This window comes from Haemorhous mexicanus, chromosome 13 (assembly GCF_027477595.1).
Source record: "Haemorhous mexicanus isolate bHaeMex1 chromosome 13, bHaeMex1.pri, whole genome shotgun sequence".
Taxonomy (NCBI): Eukaryota; Metazoa; Chordata; class Aves; order Passeriformes; family Fringillidae; genus Haemorhous; species Haemorhous mexicanus.
Genome location: NC_082353.1, coordinates 15,651,958 through 15,669,035, shown reverse-complemented (window position 1 = coordinate 15,669,035; position 17,078 = coordinate 15,651,958). Strand labels below are relative to the sequence as shown.

The following is a 17,078-nucleotide window of genomic DNA, read 5'->3' as shown; positions in this document are numbered from 1 at the left end:
CAACACTGAACTGCCAGTGTGGCAGCAAGGTCAGAGGTGTCTCTTGCTGCAAAACCCCTGGGTTAAAGTGGCCATTTTAGGTAGGAGAAGACACTTGTCTGCAGAATTACAGACTACAGAGGGAGAAGCCTTTACTCTGGAGTGTTAGGGACGGGTGGGAGTAATGTCAATGTGAGATATTTAGGCAGTATCTGCCTGCAAAGACCTGCTTCTTCCCACACCTCTAACTACAAATGTCAGCTTGGAGGGGAGGGCTTGGAAGAATTCAGCACTTTTGTGGCCACACTTTATGAATAAGGTGATCTAACCTTCCAAGTGACACTGAGTGTAATAGAGGCCCTGGAGGTGAGCATTTTCCTTCTGCACCATGCAGGAAATAGTTCTTAATTATCCTTCATTGTCAAAATTAACAGGAACTATATTAAATGCCATTATTCTGACTTCAAAAAGATACCAGGCTTTAACCCTTGATCCAGTGAAATACATATATAAATGCTAAGTTCATGTTTCTATATTTGTGGGTTTATTGAATTTTTTTTCTCTTTTGAGTCTTTGTCCAATATTAAGGTGCTTTATTTTAAAAAGAAATGTTGGGGTAAAGGGTTCAACTGAGAATAAAATCATAGGCTTTTCAGGTTGCCACTGTGACTCAGTGTTCCTGCACTATCTATTGATCCAGTTGGTATCACTCACCCCATATGTTCCTAACTATTGAATTCAAGTGAAAACCTAGCAGCATTGTATTGTCTGTCCCTTATGAAAAAGAGCTGATTATTTTGGAGAATTTGACAAGAATAATTATCTTTTCTCTCCACCCCTTTGAATAAAAATGAACCGCAGCAAAATAAGCTAGTATTGTAAAATTCAGGAGTTGAAATTGCATCTTTTGGTTGCCTCTTCTATTTTGCATTTTAATGCAACATTGATGATAACATTTGTCAAAGAAACCTTACAGTCCTTCAGAATCAGAAGGTTTGGCAACAGCATAATTGGTGCAATGTGGGAAAAATATTGTTTGAAATGTACTTATGGATGCAATTTGCTCTGAGGCTTCTCCCTAAAGTGCATGATTTGTCACTTCATCTCTGCTGAAAGAAAACTTTCCTACTCAGCCTGAAGTCATCTCTTCATCAGAGTAAGTCTCCTGCTAGAGATCAGCTCCTGACACTAGACTGAGGAGCTTGTTACAAGATTTGTAGTTTTACTGAAGGCAGTGTCAAGGATTTGTGTGCTCTCTTAGACCTTGTCAGTGCTGACCAGCCTCACCCAGAGCTCTGCTGTAGTGAGGCTTCAGCTCAGTCACTGCTGTGTCCCTGCTGCTGTGTCCCTGCTTTGCTGCACATCCTGATCTGGATCCTGACCCATGAAGGGACCTGCTGGTTGGACCCAGACCTGTGTCACCACCCCAACCTTGTCTGATCATCTGAACCTGTGGTTGAGCTCCTCTGCTGTCCCCAGGCATGCCCTGATCAGGTGCTGTGGGAGATGACCCTGCCTCAAGAGTTCTTTGCTCTTCTGGCTTCCACGTCAAGCTCAGCTCCCTGTTTTTTAGGGAGCAGCTAGTCCTCTCTGGTCCTTGAGAGGGAGAGGGTCACATCTTCAAAGTTACAAAGAAGAATTTTTTGGGTTGGTCACAACTGGAAAATCTGTATGAGGTCACTTTTCTTTCGTGCCCAGTCTCTACCCAAACCCACTCTCTTCTTTCTTCTCAGCAAAGTGCCTTTGATGGTATCTGAAATATTTTTTCTATGTCCTATTTATTATTTATTTTTATTCCTGAAATATCATTTTTCTTCCTGTGGTGAAACTGAATAGTTGGTTTGGTAGGGTATTCATATTTTCTAAGGCTCCAGGCTTTTTGCAAAGTATTTTCTTATGGCATTATTCAGGGCTGTGAATAGGAACCTGCCTCTCTCAGCAAGATAATGTGAATATCTGAAGAAATACAGCAATTTCAGCAGAATGCATAGTTTAAATATGTCTGGACTCTGCTATATGAGCTACTATTAGCTGACTGCTTCTTTATTTGCATCTTAACAAAACGAAGCATTAATGGATTTTATTTTCCTAGGAGAGTGCTCCCATCCCTCAGCAGCATGTGCCCTGCACTGCCACGTGCAGTTCTGCCTCCCAACTCCACACTGGGCTTTGTGTCCTGTCGTGTGGATGCTTCTCTGAATGCTTATTTTTCCCATGGCTGCTTCAAATGCACGTCTAGAAGTGAAAAACATTTACTTTCCTCCTCCTCTCTTCTTCCAGAAACCACTACCGCTGCAGGAGCACAGCAGCAGGAGGAGGTGGGAGGGGAAGGTTCTACTACACCCTCACCTTCAGCATCAAGTTCCCTCACAAAGATGATGTCTGCTACCTGGCCTACCACTACCCCTACACCTACTCCACAATGATGGTAATGCTGACATGTCCACCTAGATAAGATAATGGTGGGAGCTGCTTGGGTATGTGTAGATTTTGGGATGACACAGAGGATTGATTTCACCTCCTCATCCCTGGCTGTGCTCAGAGTCAGGTTGGATGGGGCTTTGAGCAACCTGGTCTAGGGGAATGGCAGCAAGGGGGTTGGAATTAAATGATCCTTAAGGTCCCTTCCCACTGAAACCATTCTGTGATCATTGGTGTAATTGCCTTGTTTTGCCAGCTGTAAAGCCCAGAATGCTGTAGAAGAAATTTCTCTGTGGGACAAGCTGAGCACAAGCCGTGAGTGCTTATACCAGTCATAACACAGACCAGAGGTGTCTCCACTCACTTGGGGCAGCAGGATCCTCCTGCTGGAGGGCTGGGAAGCAGGGGACTAAACCTGATGACAGTTTAGATGTGCTGCCTGATCCTTCTCCTGACACAGGGTAGCAGCCCAGCTTTCAGAGCTGCACCCAGAATTACCAGGCTGCTGGACCTCATCTGATACTTTACCAGCTCTTTCCTCAGTGCCAGCTGGGGTGTCAGTAGGAATTTGTGACACTCCCACCAGTGCTGTCAATACAGAAATTAAAAGAATTCAACTCCATAGCATAAATTTAGTTTTTGAGTTGTACCAAGGTTTTTTTTGCTGGGCACAGGTTTGTTTTCCACAGCCTCTTCTGTGGGAAGGGGTGGATGGTAAGGGAATTTTCTGGGAAATGCATCCAATGTGCTTCCTCTATAATTGATGGAGGGGAGATAGGATGAAAGAAGTGAAATGAGTAGTTCTGGGAGTATCTTTGCTTTGATGCTAAAGATGAGAGTAATGCTACTGCAAATGAAACCACACAGTTCCAGTAAATCCGTTTCCCTCCCTTCTCACTTCAGTTTCCATTGTCAACACATTTTGTTTTGGGCAATACATGCTGGTGTGGGTTGGTGGAGTTTGAGGTCACTGTGTTTTTTATAATGATATCAGTTTGCCATAAGCAGATATTGGAGGCTGTGCTTTCCAGGGGACAGTGTCCTCCCCCAGGATTCACTGTGCTGCCTGGCACATCAGCAGAGTTAGGCTTGGATTGATTCCCACTCAAGAAAGCCTCTTGTCAACTGTTTTGCATCCCATTATAGACATTCAAAGAAACTGCTTTCAATATTTGGGGGAAGGCCAGTCCAGCCTTCAGTCCAAAACATGTCTGTCAGCTCACTTCTTATCAGTTCCTCACCAGTTACTCCTAAAGTTCACCAGTTACTCCTAAAGTTCTGTGGGGAAGATTGTGTTCTCCAGTGGTGGGGTCTGACCTTTTGCCCTGAAGACACAAATATCTACAGTCTACAGGGTAAAAAAGACATGCAATACTGAAGAATTGGTTGGACTTATTCACCACCATACATTTCACATAAATGCAGGGCTTCATCATTATTTTACTGTTATTGATTTCTATCTTTTGCTGGCACAAAGCAAGAGAGACTTGGAGAGTTTGTGTGCTCTGGGAATGACTGAATGTTTCACCTGCTCCTGAATGAATAGAATAGAGATGAAAAATATGTTATGCCTAGGCTTCCAGGATCAGGTCTTTAAGTATTTCACTGTCTCTTCAAATAAAATACTCATTGAAGTTAGAGGGAAGTTTGCCCCAGGAAAAGTTTAAATGAACTCGGACACAATAAGGACCATTAAGTTTGATAAATGGGAATTATGGATGGAAAAGGCTGATAGATTGTCATGTCCAGCTCTAGCTAAAGCAAAAATCACTACTTCTAATAATTCTGAAAGGCCTCTTTGCTTGGGCTAATTTAAAATGTCAAGTGATACACTATGCACATCTCCATTTTACTTCTATTTCTGCAGTAAATAAACTAAATCAGGTTTGTGCGTCAGTAGATTGCATTTTAAAGCATTTGTCCACTGGTGAAATGTGTTGGTTTTACATATCAATAATAAATTAAAACTGATTATGAACCCAAGGGCTCAATTAAAGACATAGTGCTTTGGGGAAGAAGATAAACTTGTATATGGAGTTAGTAATTCGAAAATGTTTTTAAATATCATATATATTTAATGGTTATAGGCATATTTGCAGGAAATATTGTAGAATCCTATTTGAACTGGATGCACTCTGCAGTTCATTACTTCTTGTCCATTAGTAATTACATTTCTTGTATGAACAGTAATTTATCTATTTTTACATCACAATATTAATTGTTTTGATATCTAGCTGAAATCTCTGTGGTAGCTATACCCAATTAAGTTTCACTGGGTACCAGGAACATAAGAAAATGATGATATTGAGTTCTCTGTATCTATGTGAGATTGTTAAATGCACTTAATAATTGAATTTACTTTATAGAGCTGTATTTTAATTGTTTTATAACATAGATGACTATAAATTTCAGTTCTGTGTTAACATGGCTCTATTTGAATGCTGGGAAAGCAGTCTGAAACAGGGTGAGCTCCAAGATTTGATAAACAGGAACGTGGTGTCCCATAAATGTAGATTAAAATTGAACCCTGACTCATAGGGACAAACCCTCACCCTCTGTGGGTCACTGAGTGAACAGAAATGTTTTCGTTTCTGTTAGGACAAGTGTGCTCACTGCTCCTATTCCTACCAACTGGAAGACAACTGGTGTTGCCCAGCACTCAGCACCAGCCCACAGGGGCAGTGCTCACCCTCCTCAGCTGCACTGCAAACAGACAAACAGAACCACACTTCATCTGCTGTGTGGGTGACAAGTGGCTCCGTGTCTAATGAGGCGATCGGAATTTGTTCCAAAAAGTCTTTCTTCTAAGCTGCCAGTTCTTTTCCTCAAATTTCTCAAGAAGCTGTTGGTCTTTAGAATTATTTAAAGCTGTCATAAAATTTGGGGGGTGGGGAGAAAATCTCCCTTTTTAAATAACTTCTTGGAAAGACACTCTTCAAATTTCCCACTACTGATTGCACAAAATGTTGTTTCGATATAAACTTTTTGGCTGCCTCTGATATGGAGTTGTCACTGAGTTTCACTGGCATGTGCTTGACAGCTAGGCAATCAGTTCTGTAAATGTTCAAAAGTGGTGAGTTTTCTCACATTTCTACAAAACCCTTATTAAAATATAAAGAGTAAATGCTTCTCTTTTGGATTTTATGTATGCATAGAAATTTCATTATGCTAACAAATGCACCTCGGAACTCGGAAGGCAAAATCATAGAATAGTTTGGGCTAGAAGGGACATTTAAAGGTCATCTGGTCCAACCCCTCTGCAATAAAAAGGGACACCCTCAAGTAGATAATGATATAAGAATAAATATTCTGTGCAGCTTCAGTGAACTGGGATGCAGTGTGAATGGCTTGTGCATATTTGTGGGATCTAAAAGGTGCTGATATTAACTGGTGAAAGAGAGCAGCTGGGAAGTTAGCAAGATATGAAATTAGTATCAAAAATAACATACAGCTACTGGAATAAAATCAGGTTTTATAGACTGTGAACTCCTTTATAAATCTGCTTCCTTGCTTCTTTTTCAGTCCCATCTTGATATCCTGGAACAAAATAGGAACCCTAAGAAGGTTTACTGGAGGCAGCAGACACTCTGCCAGACTCTAGGAGGAAATCCATGCCCACTGCTCACAATCACTGCCATGCCTGAGTCTAAAACCAGAGATGACCTGGAGCAGTTCTGTAAGTAGCCCAATGAAGGATTAAAAAAGATGCTGGTGAATTGTGCTCATGTCAGCAGTAACAATAACAACCTCTTTTTGTGAGCATGCTGATTTTCTTGTCTTCCTCATTTTGGAAAAAGGAATATAAATATGAGGAATAGCAAATTATGCTCTTTAAAAATTACAGGTTTGCATGGAAGAGGGAGGAGAACTGATGCCATTTTGTACTTCTAATTTCAATAATGTAAAACATTTGAAAAGTTCAAAATAAAATATTGCCTAGAGCAAAAAACTGTGAAATAACTAATTCAGCAAGATTTTTTTTTTTTACATTTTATATTTTCTACTAAAATTTTTATATATTTTGAAGTATTAAACCAAAAAAACCCAAAGCCAAAACCAAGATAACTCATTCCAAGCTGGACCAGCAATTGAAGTCTTCTGGTGAAATTCCAGCTCCTGCAGTGTGCCCAGCAGATCCATCTGGACACAATAGATCTCTTTGCATTCTGTCTGAGACCATACTGATTATGTACTGTTTAATAGTAAATATTGTAATTGCTATTTTATATCTAGAGCTGATTATTTGTGACAGCCAAAGATTTAGACCTTCAGTGGCCCTGATGAACAAGATTAAGATATGAATGTTTCTGTAACTCAACAGCAAGTGTTAAGATTTTGATTAGCATCACATTGGGTTAGCTTTGATTTTAGAGCCTTAATCATTAACTACTTATATGTAGGTTTTGATTTTTTTTTTTCTGAAATCAGAAACAAGGTGTACAGTGATTTTTTTTTTTTCAAATCTCTTCAAACATCACAAGCCTCAAAGGTCTCAACCTGTGTTGATATTTAAATTGTCTTAAGATCTTTTTCGATGTTAAATGAATACTCTTCATTAGCTCACTTAGGCACTAGGCTAGAAGATTCCAAAGGGATTCTGTGACATGAACCATCATTCTCATTTTTCTTCTTCTAAACTAAAAAGGATTTGAAATATGGGAGTTGGTGAAAGTTATTGCTATCTTTTTTGGTCCAGGTTTAGAGCAGAGTGACTGCAGCTATGCTGACACTACAGTGTAATCATCCACAGCTCTTATCTTTCTACTGTAATAACTTGATTACAACTTCAGCTTTTACCTTGGATTAGCAAATTTGTATCATGGACATGCTTTTCTTGGTTGAAATACTAAAGTAAAATAGCCAAGTACAGGCTACATGGGGAATTTATAATCTGCATGCACATCTTTAATTGTGGCTGTCTATGCCTGACTTGAAGAGAGAACTCCTGCCCTTAAGCTGTTTTTTCCATGATAATGACACAGAAAATCAATGGGTGGGAGTTGGGAAGGGGAAGGTTGGTTACCTAGAGCAGCCTTTGGCACCTGGCAGAGATCACCTGGTCAGATGTTATTTGCTGGCACCTCATGGCAGAAGGTCTCAAGAGGGCAACTGAAAGTAAGTTGAAATATTTTATTTGAGGATTGGAGACAGCTGGAAGAGGCATGAAGTGAACAAGATTTTCTGCCCAAGTGAGAAGCCCTTCCCAATGGTGGTAAAAAACAAAAACTAAGCTAACATCTGGGTTTATCTAAGCAAGAGCTTGGAGTGAGTCAGTGACATGAGGAGTCAATATCCTAAACATTGGACTTTTGCTCTTTTGGTTTTGAAAGGACTTTCTGAAAGGAGCATTTTGTGATAGAAAATTAAAAAAAAAAAAAATTCAAGGAAGCATTGAGATATAAATGTGACCATGTTGGGAGGCATGGCTATTTTCTGGAGTACTGTATTCTCAGAGTATATTAGATTCCTTCTTGCAGTCTTAGAAGAGAGCCTGGCAGGTTTTCAAAGGTTGTTAACCTGTCTACATAGACAAGGCTTGGCTTGCTTCTTCAGCCCAAGTTTGCTGAAAGATTCATAAGGCATCTATGAATGATTTGCACAGATACTTCCAAATGCTTTGACTGTTTAATATATTGCACCAAGGTTCAAATTCCAATTATGTGGCTAAAGTTCTCTTTATTTTCAGTAGAAATAAATATCTCCTGCCTTGTGGTGGTACTTGAAGCCAGTGGGAGCTTGTAGTTTTCTATGAAATGCCATGAAATCCTTTGCCACTAAACCCTTCCTCTGAAGCCTTGCACAACAATGAGATTGCAGACTTCCTATCCATGAGCCCATGGAACTCAGTCAAAACAGAACATGTAGAAACCCCAGTTGTCCAACTGAAAGAGAAGTTTTTCTGGGGGAAAGGCATTGTCAAGGCAACACAGTTTCACTCAAGTTTTCAAGACTGGAAAAGTAAACACCAATACTCTTAAGTGATGAAAATATTTATTGTTTTATCGAGTGAAAGAACAGCAAGGCAGCACACCATGTTTTATGCTGTGGGGATGCCTGTAGGCAAATCTGAATAATCATGTATGTGCTTATTTTGTTTGAGTAGCTTGGATAATTATGGCTTTTGGGGATGCACTTAGTTTAATTTGTGCTGCTTTGTGTTGCTTTGATCAGCACTTACTTCTCAGTTTCCTCATTTTGTATGGCATACCCATCTTTCTGTGAAGTGTTTTGGCTGATGGAAGGACCTGTTTGTCAATGTTTTCCATGCTAAAAACATAACTCAAGAGCAACAACTTAGAGCTAAATATGAAGAGACCAAAGGGTGGAGGATTTCCCTGCAATAAATCCCATGGCTTTCTACAGTCTCCATGGGTATTTCAGCTTGAGAAGGAATGTGGAGCTCCAGCACTGGGGAACTTGGCACATAGGTAATGAATAAAAATGGACAGCCCTTGTTTTTCCTGCTGGTTCAGGCCAATGAACAGTTTCCATGAGCTACAGTAATTTCGATTTCTTATCAAACTTAGGTTGCCTTTGTTACATGTGTTAATCTCTACCTTGAGAGTTTCTTTTCAGCAATGCCAGTGGCACAAGTCTCACCAGGACTTTATAGTTCCTGCACATGATCATGCTGAAATAGTCTAAATCTTTCTCAAGTATAGACATGTAGGGATAAGGAAATATCTCAGATAAAGAGGCACAGGGTGGGTGAGGAGCCCTGGGAAGGCAGCAGGATCAGCCTGGTAGAAGTGCATTGGGAAGGAGTTTTGTATTGGAAGTGCTTAGGGAGAGTGAGGCCAAGGCATCCTCTGTGTCAGCTGTGCTTTACTTCCCTTCCTCAACTCTTTCAGATTGCTCTTGTCAGGCTTTTGATTAATGTGGTCCTAGGATGGTTAAATTTGTCTGAGTTAAATTTATTAACGTGCACCTTGTTAATAGGAAGCACAAGCCATGCTGAAGGGAAGAAAAATGGGCTACTTCTCTCCTTCATTATGCCTTGTTTGTGTGAGGCTTTGGTATCCACTTTAGGCTCCTTTCTCCTTCCACTCTTTATATCTGCCCATTATATGATGGTGGTGTACTGAATAATTTTTATTAAATGTTCAGTTCTGAAATTGATATGAACACAGAAGGAAGTGAGGTGGGAACTCTTTGGCTTTGTGTGCTTTTACTCTGATTCATGCAACCACTCAGTTACAATGACACAACCTCCACTCAAACTTGATCCATGTTGTACGTAGCTGGGCTGGTCAGTGGTCCCTGCTGGGCTTTTTCAGTTCCATAGACCTGAACAGATAGAGACTGAGAGGGTCTGTTTTGTTTTTTGTGGTTGCTTTTTAACTTTAAACTTGCCCTTCCTCCCATCAGATGGAGAAGACTCCAGCTAGTACAGATATCTTTAATACCCATTCTAAGTGCAATATCCTCCATTGTCTTGTGATAAAGGTAAAATCATTCTGACTTTATTTCTGGCTATGTTAGGTCTGCCTGATGAGAGTTAAAGGTACTTCTGAAGAGAGAGCAATTCCCAATATCTTTCAGAGCATTGTCAAATAAATAAAGAAACAAAAAGCTTCCAAACCTTGGTGCCAGCTCCTTGCTTGATGAATTAATAGGTGTTTGCAGAGCTCTGATTTTCTTGTTTGCCACACACACAGAGCCCAGTGAAGGCAGTATGTGAAGCAGCATGTATGTGTACTCAGTAATAGTTTGCAAACTCTTAATTCACAGTATTATTAATGCATGTGTGCAGTGTGCAACTCCACTAAACTCCCTGGCAGACAGCTGAGTAGACCCTGCAAGCAGTAGGATACTGTTGTGACAGAGCAAATGGACAGATTAACTCTTCAAAGAAGTGTAAAGAAAATATCTAAACACTGACACCCAGGCAATGATGAAATTGTATTCTTGTTAAGAAATAAAGGATGCTGATATGCTGCTAATGTTAATAGAATGGTGGAATTTAAACCACCAAAAGCAAAATGATTGGTCAGAAAAAAACAGTGTACACTCTACATTGCTCTGTGACTGTTTTTCAGGAGGTGTTTCCTGGCTGTACCTTGAGTTGGGGTGGGTTTGCTCTCGCCTTTTGTCAGAGAAGGGAAGGGGCAGGGCACCTCTGAGATGTGATGTAGTGCAGATGCCATTCTGGTTAGTGCTAACACAGAGTAATGACTCAAACAGTCCCAAAGGAATTGCACAGCTCTCTTCATGGCTGGTTGTACTGTTGTCATCCCCATTAATAATAGTGATTATTCAGTGTGGTATGTGTATTCCAGAGTCAACACACCTAATGAGTATTCTTTTAGCTGTGGGTAGCATTATAGATCTGAATTTTGTGGTTTAAAGTTAACCCAAATTGTGCCGGATAATTAGCAGCAGAGGTGAGGGAAATTAAACAAAAATGACACTAGCAAATGCATTTACATCTGTAATATCTGTCACTTTGAGTTGCTCTTCTGTCATCATATATCCTCTTTATGCATGGCTGAAGAAACCATTATGAATACTGTCAAAAAAAGATAATGACACCTGCTTATCTTAAATGTAGTCTCCTGGGGATTTGAAGCACATTTTTTGTCTAGGCATGTTTCTGAAGAAGGATAGAGTAATGGTTTTGGGATAGATATGGTAGGATGTTCATACCATTGAATCTGCAGATGCTCCTGGAGCTGGAATGAGGGATAAAGTGAGACTAATGAGGTGCCTTTACCTAGTCTCATCTTAGGCCTACAGAATAAAAAAAACATTGTTGCTGGGAAAACTATTCTAACATTTCTCAATTTGCTTGTATAAGCTATTTAGATGGTTGTTTTGAAACTTTGATCTCATCTTAGGAGGAAATAAGCCCTTTACCTTTAAATATAAATTGCAGCAAAGAGTAAATCCTAAGCAAAGAACAGCAGAGGATGTGAATTGCAGGGGCCACTTATGCAGGATACTGGGAAATAATGATCATGTGGAAAATGTACACAGTTTAATTAAGCACATTGATTAAATCAATATGACTCAAACAGCTTAGTGCTCCAATCAGCTTAGTCTCATTAAATGTAATTCAGGCCTCAATAATTGATTAATAATGCATTATAGTTTATGAATTATTGACTCAGAGTTATTATAACTGTGCCTGCTCCCCATGTGGCAACCAGTGTTGCATGTTAATTATGAAAGGCTCAAGCTCTCTTGAATAACTTTTTCAGACCTGGAGATGACACATCTCCTAGTGAAACAGGGACCAAATTAGTTCAACACCTTATTGGAGTCAGTTGGCCCCAAAGGAAGCTGCACTCCTTAAAAGAAGCTCTCAACTAATAATGTTGAAATAAGGAGGTAGAATGACCTGCTTTGATTGGTAATGATCTTTTCAGCAGGCAGAAGGGCTGCCTGTAGCAATTCATCTGGAGTGCTAACCTGGCATTGTGCTGGCTGGAAGCAGCTCACATCAGCAAGCACATCTGCTCCTCACAGTTACTGCATGTGATCCTCCCTCCAGCACGTGTTCAAACAGCACAGCCACATGCTCATGGACCCTCAGGACACACATGTCTGCCAAATGGGGACCAATCCACCTACCCAGAGCTGTCTGGCTGCTGATTGGTTTCTGTGGGAAGGTCTGACAGGCTTTTATAATGACAACTCCACAGTGCTAATGTCATACAAGAAGAAAGAGCTATTGCTGCTGTTGATGATAATCTCAGGAGAGAAACCAAGAACTGAAGAAAGCCCCTGCTCCTCAGGTGGTCCCCTATTAGATGGCATTTCCACTGAATGGGAACAGAAGATCTTATCTGACAGACTCTTTTTGCAGCTTTCTAGGTACTTAGTGTGGACCAAATTGCAATCTTATGCAGAAAATGTCTACCAGCAATACATTTCCTTCAAGTATTCCATTTACAGACCTGTTCTGCTTTTTCCTTTCATCAGTTCTCTATCTTTTCTCTTATTTGTGATTATAGTTAAAAGTGAACAGATTTTACTGTGTATAGAAATTGATTGAGATGATTATGGAACACTGGAGAAAAACATTTTTTCTTCATCCTTGCATCTGCAATAATGAGGTTTGTGTCTTTGTATTCTTTTGAAGATTTTCTCCTAATTTGCAGGGCTGCCAGGCAGAGGTGCTGATTTCTCTCTCATTTTATACCAAACACTTTGTTTTTGGTGACAGGAAGAGTCAGCTGTTGTGAAAACTGTTATCCTGTTTTAATGCAGCAGTGAAGAAAGGCTGAATAAAATTTTCATGTGTTCTACAGTGCTAAATAATTACAGAATTGAGAATATGTTTTTTTTCCACTTGAATTGACAGTTTCTTAAGCTTCTGAAGCCAAAGCAAAGCTGTCCAGTTATGCAACACTGATGGTCTGTGCTGAAATTTTTTCAAGATTGTCTTGAAATTTCAAAGATCTCTTCTACTTTTTCTTTCTGATATCCCAGTCACAACAGCGTTGGCAGCTCCTTGCAAAAAGAGCAGACAAATTTCTGCAAAACTATGCTCCTGTTTGAGTTATCCAGCTTGCTGCCATAAAGATGGAAGCTGGTTGAATGGAATATGAAATTTGTGAGACAGACACATGGTTGTCTGCAGGCTGAGGCCAGTATTTTTCATGATGTATTAAATGCTCTTCGAATCCCAGTGTTTGTTTGAGCCAACGCTGCCAGCACAGCTTTGACACTGTGGTCAGCCTTCTGTGAGCTTGGCAAAATACATATTAATGTATTGAATTCCAGTAGTCCAGGCAGCAAGGAATGGACAGAAAACACTGAACAAGGATGGTAAAACTGGGCTTTGAAGCATAGACAATCACAGTGTTTTTAGCAAAGAGAGAAAGTAAATATTAGGGTAATTTCTCATTCTGTCCCACCCTCTGCCTAATGCAGCATGATGGCAGAATAAGCACCTTAAATGAGATTATTTGTAGTGTTCTTCATTCAGCTGCCATGTTCTGCATTTTTTAAAAATAAAATTCCTTCTGAAATTTGGATATTTTTTCTAAGCCATCCTCTGCTTAGGGGATAGAGCAGAAAATTCTGTAGCACTTTTTTCAGCATTTGTTCAGCTGCCTTTCCTTTTTTGATTTAGAACAGACTTACTTTTGCCCCAAGAGACTTATAACCTTTGCATGTCCTTTCTAGAGAAGAAATTATCTGATTAAAGGGAGAACTTTCTGGAACATAAGTTATCAATATCTTCTTGGTTGCTATGGACTTGGGCTTGAACATCAAGAGTTGAACTTGATGATCCTTGTGGGTCCCTTCCAACTCAAGATATTCTATGATTGTCTCAGTAGAGCTTAAGGTTGGCAATCCTCCAGACTTCCAGAACATAACAGCCTTTTTTGATACACTAATGAATTAAACATCTTGCAAATCTAAATTAGCATATCTTAGTCATAATTATTTTATTTCTTGATTGGTTTGTCAAGTGCCTCAGAAGGGTCTTCTCACAGGAGTGTGGTACTACTTGTATTTTTGCTACAAGGCATTGAAAATTATCAATGAAACTGAAAATGGTTTGGTTATATGTATTTCTGATACAGCTTTGGAAATTTATAGGCAGCTGCTTGAAACATGCCTGTCTTCCAACACCCCAGGACCAGTTCTCTCACCCCAGGACTTGCAAGCTTCTACAGGAGTGCTAGATTGCCTAAATTCTTGCCTTAGCAGAAGGGGAAAAAAATAATCTTCTCTCCCTTAGGTGGAAACAGTCAGTGAGAAGCCTGCAGGTGTTGTGTTTCCAATGGCCAATCAAGGTATTGAAACACAGCCCAGCAAAGCCCCCAGGCAGCTCTTTCTCCCTAAAATGGTGAACAAGCATTAAACTGCTACTGGGTTTCTATTATCAGCTTCAAATTATGGTGTGGCAAAAATCCCCCAAATCAGCGTGTTCCTGTGAGTGGCACATTTCCCATGCCTGGCCATAAATTCTAGTCCTGTGGGGCATGTGCTAAAAGGTCACTTGTGGTACTGTGTAAGTCAGCCAGAGAAGCTTTTGAATTGAGGTAAATCTCTCATCAGTGTGGCAGAGATGGGCTGTGAGAGGGAGGACATAATTTTAGGGTCAGACTGTCACTGGAGATTGGATATTGACAGGAGCAATGTGCTTACCAAGGTGTGAAGAGTCAAGAATCCTTGTGCCTCAAGGTAAAAGCCAAGGTCAGGAAGGGGTTCCTTCATCTGGGCACAATATTGCCCAGCTGGTCAGGTGCCATATTACACTGGGTGGTTGTTTTTTCACAAGTCAGAAGGTCTGGAGCACCTGGTGATGTGTCAAGTGGGTTGTCTTGAAGGCAGTTGGGTTTGGACACCTGTGTCAAAGCAGGTGTTTCTGGTCAGTAGCGCTGAAGGTGTGGATAGTGGGGCACTCTGTAAATCACACTTGCTCCTTGAATTCAAAGGTCAGTAAGATGTTCCTCAGGTTCAAGCCTTCTGTAAGGTAAGAAATCGTCATTTTCTAACTGTTGAAATGTGATCAGTTGTTCTCCTTTCTGTTTGGTTGTACCTGCTCATTGATAACTGCTAGGCAAGCTGTGATCAGAGATTTGGGAGCAGGACAGCTGGCAGGTTGGCCTTGTGGAAGAGTAATCTGTGGCTGGAAGTCCCAGGGGGTGTAGCACATATACCAGCTGCTGTCAGACCCACATAACTACTCCTGCCATCTCAGAGAGCAGTTTTTGTTTCTGGTTCAATATTTTTTCCTTTTTTGTTCCAGAAAAGCTGTGCTGATACACAGATTGAGGTAGATACACATTGCTTTCTGATGCCTGACGATCTCGTGGGAACAAACTAATTTGGATGGCAAGATTGGGCAGAGTTGGCAAAAAGTGGGGTCTGCCACTCTTCTAGCAAACCATTGCTTTTAGTTTGGGAACTCAGCTCAGGGGCAGTTTGTCAAGTCTTGCACAGTTTGTGTTAAGGAACTGCTAGGCTGTGACAGAACCCAGAGTGTGTCCTGCTAACAGGGAACTCTGCTACTCTGAGGTAGATTTTCATGCTCCTGTGACTCTTGAATTTCTCACTCTAACAATAGGCTTCAGCTTGCACAGGCAAACCCTTCCTCAACACCCAGAACTAACAGACTGTTGGGAAACAGTGTGGGTGGCGTTATAGCTTTCATGTTGCTTTCACCTTTATCCTTCTAAACTGGGAAATTTCTTGGTGCTTTTAAATCTTGGCTGGCTGGTTTGGAGAGACTGTCTACTGTGTCTGACTTGAAAATAGAAAAGTCATTCAGCTGATACCTCAAGGCTTTGAAAACTTTCTGGAAAACAACAATCTAATTTCTGGATTTAATGTTCCAAGCTATGCATTTTTGTCTGATAAAGGCTGACCTAGCTAGTCGTGCATTACGAATGCCTGGAGTTGTTTGGATTGTATGGAACAGCTTTAGTGCATGTTTGCCAGAGCTGCAAGCAGATAGTTTGTTCAGCTACTCTGCCCACATCCATGTGAGGGGCTCCACACTCTTGTGAAATGTAGCAAACACTATTTCTATGTGCTGATCTTAATCAAATGCTATTTCTGTGTGTTGATTTTAATATTAATCTATCCAAGAGCATTATTGAGTGAGGAGGTATTTTGCAATACATGGTATGCATTTGTTTTTCTCCTGGTTTTGTATCTGGAATTCTGAACACCTGCTTTCTAATTCCCACCTGTAAGTTGATTTTGCTGGGAGGGTCTATGTGGATTTCTGCCTGACCTGTTTAACTAAGTTTAATTTCTGTAATTGGAGAATGAGATCCATTTCTGGGTGACTGATGCAGCCAATCTTATCCCAGTAAAATAAGCCAGCAATATGTTGAAAGTAGTAGTTTGCAGATGCCACAGGCTGCTACTACTTGTTGCCTATAACTGACAGATTCTAGAAACAAGCATTTGTGATTAATGGGCTGCAATTATACAGAAATACTGAAATGAAATGGGACTAAAAATACCCTATAATGATTTTTAAAAGGCCATTCTGTTAATGAGAGGATTTGTCCATCTCTACATCAAAAAGGAACTTGTTAGTCTCTGAGCTTGCCCACCTGTTTCTAATGCAGAAATAGAAATAAAAACCAAGTGGGGACAGCTGCTCTGCTCAGACTGCAAATGTGCTGATAAGATCAACGAGCTGATGAGTGACATGGTAGATACTGCAAAGTGCACCAGTGTTCCCAGACAGCTAAACTTGGACTTCTGTATCATTTCAGGGCACTTATTATGTGGCTGTAACACTTAGAAAATTATATCTATCAAATCACCAATGCACTTAGAATTTAATTTGCTGTATCAGTTGTAATTGTTGTGTTTCTTAGCTGGGGGGGGGAGGGGGGGAAGAAAGTAATTTTCCTTGCCACTTGGCAATTCTTTTTATAAGCTTTTAGTCTTTTTTTTTTCCCCCTTGAATTTGTTTAACAAACTCTTTTGAAAATATTTCTAGCTTGGCCTGGGTGCTTTGAAATAGTGAGGGTAAATTAAGTATGTTAAAATTTTTATTAAAACATGATGTGGGCAGAGGTGACGAGTAAATGAAGTCAGAATGGGGTTGGAGCTATGTCTTGGCCCACAGGTAAGGAAGGACTTCTGGACAACTTAGGGACTTTCCTTTTTTTTTTTTTTTCACTTGTTAAGAGGCAAAGAGACCTACTACAACACTCTATTTTATTTCCTCATTCTTCCCTTACCACTTTCATATC

General features: G+C 40.3%; 1 protein-coding gene across 4 annotated transcripts in view; it reads left to right on the top strand.

Annotated features, from left to right (window-relative positions):
* The window catches only part of AGBL1 (AGBL carboxypeptidase 1), a 378,644-nt gene that overhangs the window by 84,577 nt on the left and 276,989 nt on the right, over positions 1-17,078 (top strand). For all 4 annotated transcript variants that reach the window (XM_059858557.1, XM_059858554.1, XM_059858553.1 and 1 more), the window contains exons 16-17: positions 2,260-2,407; positions 5,923-6,076. In XM_059858557.1, the coding sequence (XP_059714540.1) occupies positions 2,260-2,407; positions 5,923-6,076 (302 nt within the window). The remainder of the gene's footprint in view (positions 1-2,259; positions 2,408-5,922; positions 6,077-17,078) is intronic.